The sequence below is a fragment of the Onychomys torridus genome, chromosome 22 (genome assembly GCF_903995425.1).
Source record: "Onychomys torridus chromosome 22, mOncTor1.1, whole genome shotgun sequence".
Lineage (NCBI taxonomy): Eukaryota > Metazoa > Chordata > Mammalia > Rodentia > Cricetidae > Onychomys > Onychomys torridus.
In genome coordinates, this window is record NC_050464.1 from 18,465,612 (window position 1) to 18,470,083 (window position 4,472).

The 4,472-nt window shown below is 52.8% G+C and overlaps 1 protein-coding gene across 1 annotated transcript; it reads left to right on the forward strand.

Annotated features, from left to right (window-relative positions):
* The first annotated feature begins 2,830 nt into the window (after window positions 1-2,830).
* On the forward strand, window positions 2,831-4,472 carry LOC118572489 (claudin-4). Its single transcript, XM_036172157.1, has one exon. It carries the CDS (start codon window positions 2,831-2,833, stop codon window positions 3,461-3,463), a length of 633 nt encoding a protein of 210 aa, XP_036028050.1. The 3' UTR covers window positions 3,464-4,472.

Here is a 4,472-nt window from a genome sequence, read left to right on the forward strand (position 1 = left end):
CCTCCCCTGGGATGCCAGCACTTGTGAAGTAGAGGCAGGAGGCACAGAGGCTTAAGGTTGGAGTTGGAGATGTGACTCAGTTGGTGGAATGCTTGCCTAGCATGCACAAAGCCCTGGGTTCCATTCCTAACACCGTATAAAACAGGTCATGGCTTGTAATCCCAGCGCTTAGGAAGTGGAGGCAGGAGGATCAGATGTTCAAAGTCATCCTTAGCTACATAGGGAGTTCCAGTCAGTCTGAACTAAGGGAGACTGAAAGGGAAAAATCAGTAGCCCTCTTGAGAGACGCTCCCTCCCCCTTGTCTCTAAAGGTATTTGCTGACCAGCAGTTTTAGAACTGACCAGAAGTTGAACTCATAGGAAGATAAGGTTGGAACAATAAATCTATATATCCTGGACTTGGTAAAACAGGATATGGGGAGTAATGGACTCAACTGACCAGAAATTGAACTCTGAAAATAGGACTGGAACAATGAATCTGAATGTATTTCTCCTGGGTTCAGCAAAAACAGGACATAGGGAGTAAGAAAATTATGTCTCTGTAGATGCCCTGAATCCTGTTAGACATCAATAACCTCATGCTTATAGTTCAGCCGGTAACTTCAAAGAATTAGCTCACCCCTACCCCCCTCATCCAATCCCGAGCTATGTAACCCTTTGCACATAAACCTTTCCTATATAAACCCCTTAAAAGAGGTGCTGGGGCTGTTCTCCTCCACCTGCTGTGTTTGGAATGGACCAAGCCAAGCCCGGGCTTGCTTTGTTATTAATAAACCCCTGTGTGCTTGCATCAGATATTGGCTGTGGTGGTCATGTGACACAGGCTCAACAGAGACTCTCTCTCTCTCTCTCTCTCTCTCTTGAGACAGGGTTCCTCTGTGTGACATTCCTGGCTGTCCTGAAACTCACTTTGTAGACCAGGCTGGCCTCGAACTCACTGAGATCCACCTGCCTCTGCCTCCCAAGTGCTGGGATTAAAGGTGTGTGCTACCACCACCCAGCAGAGACTATCTCTTAAAAATAAAGACACACACACACACACACACACACACACACACACACACACACACACACGCTTAAGGCATGCACACAAGACCAGGACAGATAGAAGGAGTCCAGATCTGTCTATGATTAGAGGGAGCTACATTAATGACCCCCTTCAGGTCCCCACTGCCCATACTACGAATCCATCTTTCTCCTCTCCTGCATTTCCCAGATGCCTTTGGGATACACGTGGTCCCTTCTCAGCCTGGCCTCAGAAAGACTTGTTCATCTCCGTCCCTTGTAGCAGACAGTGGGGTGGGGTGGTGAGGGACATTTGAGACTACTTTTCCCCTCTGCACCCCTCCAAGGCCAGTCTCTGGTCAAACTAGATTCCTTGTCTTGCAAAACATCAATCTGACCCTCACCTCCTTGCTGTCCCCTCCCAGAGACACTCTTTGACCCAGTCCCCGCTGCCTTGCACAATCCCCTGGAGAGGGTGTGTGCTTCTCAATATAATGCCCCCTAGATCTGTGCTAGGGAGCACACCTTCTCTATTGAGCTCCCTGTCTGCACCCCTGGTGGAGGTCCCCCTTCTCTTTGAAGTCTCCAGGGACTTCATGCCCAGGTTGGCTTTTATGGAAATGGCTCCTAGGTCTTGGAAGAGTAAACATCCATTTACAGGGTAAACCGTGTTTCTGTAGCCTGGTTGGGGTTTTAATTCTTCTTTACCCAGTTCTGGCCAAGCAGGTTCAGCCCCAGGAAGCAAGACAGGGGGCAGGATCTTGTCACTACCACCATCCCCAATTTTAAATTACAATTATTTATTCATTGCATTTGAGTGTCTTCAGTCATGCAGGCTCAGGGATCAAACCCAGGTCCTCAGGGCTTGGCAGCAAGCACCTTTACCCACTGAGCCATCTCATCAGGCTTTCTGTGTCTCCTGTTCCGGCCCAAAATGCCTCACCTCTAAACCCCGGAGGCATTGTGGCTGGGTGGGGAAATCACATGAGCGGTACTTCAGAACAGCAGGTGATCTGGCTCCCACTCCTCAGCCCTCACCCCCCACAGTCCCTCATTTCCGGACACCAACTTCCTCTGGCTACTGGTAGGAAAGTTGCTGTTGAGGCAAAGTACAGATGCTGGCGTATTAATGACAATAATAGCCATGATAGCGGTGATAAAATTGAGTGGGGGAAAAACAACACTCATTAAGACAGAGTTTCTCCTGGACATTCCCAGGCATAAGCCTCCGAGTCCCACGTGAAGGGGCTCCATTTTCTTGTCTCACTGGAGCCCCAAATGAGTCTTGGGGACCCTGGCCTTGGGCTCTGAACCCTCGCTAGGCTTGGCTGCTCGTTTCTCCTAGTGTCCCCGCACGGGGAGCGTTCAGGTGCTTTGGGCTGGTGACTCAATGTCTGTCTCTCGACTGACCTCAGCATGAGAGTGGGGGCTGGGGGAGATGATAGTTTCCTGTGATACCAGCAGGTGACTCAGGGGCCCCGGACAGGGGCCTCAAAAGGCCTTTGTTGGCCCAGGTTCAGGAATCCAGAGAAACTGGTCCTGGGGGAGGTCTTGGGGACTGAAACCCCTCCCTCTGCCTCCGCCCCTCCTCCGAGATGCTTTAACTGCCGCACCTGTGGGCATCTGCTCCTTGTTGCAGGTGTGGGGCAGGAAGAAGCTGCAGCTTTGGCGCTTGGTAGCTGGTGTACCCCACTCAGCAGCTCTGACTAGCTTCGTGTTCCTGATCCTCACTAGAAAAAACTCGGACTTCTATAACTTCCAGAGAGATACTATTTTTTTTTTTTTTTTTGTGGTCTCCAACCTTGACCCCTGCAGAGGCTGAGCAATGGCGTCCATGGGACTGCAGGTGCTGGGAATCGCCTTGGCGGTCCTGGGCTGGCTGGGCGCGATCCTGAGTTGCGCGCTCCCCATGTGGCGGGTGACCGCCTTCATCGGCAGCAACATCGTTACGGCGCAGACGACTTGGAAGGGGCTGTGGATGTCGTGCGTGGTGCAGAGCACGGGGCACATGCAGTGCAAGGTGTATGACTCGCTGCTGGCCCTGCCGCAGGACCTGCAGGCTGCCCGAGCCCTCATCGTCGTCTGCATCATTGTGGCTGCGCTGGGGATGCTTCTCTCAGTGGTAGGGGGCAAATGTACCAACTGCATGGAAGACGAGACCGTCAAGGCCAAGACCATGATCGGAGCCGGCGTCGTGTTCATCATAGCAGCCTTGCTGGCTATGGTGCCTATCTCCTGGACCGCACACAACGTCATCCGCGACTTCTACAATCCTCTGGTCGTTGCCGGGCAGAAAAGAGAGATGGGGGCCTCGCTTTACATCGGCTGGGCGGCTTCTGGGCTGCTGCTTCTGGGAGGAGGCCTTCTCTGCTGCAACTGCCCACCTCGCAGCAACGAGAAGCCGTACTCCGCCAAGTACTCCGCCGCCCGCTCTGTCCCCGCCAGCAACTATGTGTAAGGTGGGCCACTCTGCTATGACCCCATTGCCTTTGTTATTTTCAAATTGAGTTCACAACAGCCTGTGATCCCCTTAACTTCTCTTGGGACCTGCCCTGCTATGGGCCACTAACTGCTGGGGGACAGCAAGCCCGGATTGTGCTAAGTTACTGGCTAAAGTAGCCCTTGCGGGGAACTATCTGCCCCACTTGGACACATCTCAAGGCTCCTTACTCTGGCAAGGATGGATGTAAAAATATTTCCTTGCTGCTTACATCCAAATTGCTCATGGATACAGGGCTAAAGGCAGAAGCTGCTGGGTACCGCAGTGGAGGCGGGAGCTGGGTCCTGCTGGCCAGGGATAGCTCCGCTGTGACTTTGAGCTCTCCAGTGGATGTCCTGCTCATGTTAGCACCTCCACTGACCCTTTCCTATCGTCCTCACGCTCTCTGCCCCACATCTGTTACTCCGGCGCTACTCTTGCCATTATGCTCCGTGTTTCTGAGCATACCTGGTCCTACCCGGAGCCTTGGTGTGACTGGATGACTGTGACTGAGGGGGCCATTGAGAACCCCATGGGTTCTGCCGTGGAACGCCAGTGATTGACAATGATTGGGGCCTTACCCACCCACCCACCTACCCGCGTAATGGAATTCCGTGGAGTGGATGGACGGGTTTGAGGGAAGGGTGGAGGTGGATTAAACTGGTTTGGGGAGTGCTGGTGCTGGGGACCTAGAAGCAGCAGCCCAGGCTGTCCCCACCCCTTTCCGGTGCTGTCTTGCTAAATGCCCTGCTCTCTCTGCACCCCTTCCCTGCTCAGAAGTACCCTGGGCATCTTGAGCCGGCCGCTCTGAATTCCCTACCCTTGTCAATTTCAAGGATGCTGGCCAGTCTGCCGAAGAAGGTATGGGGGCGTTGCAACAGGGAGTCTCCCAGAACTCCCCTGCCTTCTCTGTGGTTTCTTGTTTTGTAATTTAAGGTCTATTCACAGCTGTAATTATTATTGTTTTCTACAATAAATGGCACCTATG

Bases quoted from the DNA above. Each gene is read 5' to 3' on its own strand.
- LOC118572489 (XM_036172157.1), top strand. From the start codon at position 2,831: ATGGCGTCCATGGGACTGCAGGTGCTGGGAATCGCCTTGGCGGTCCTG.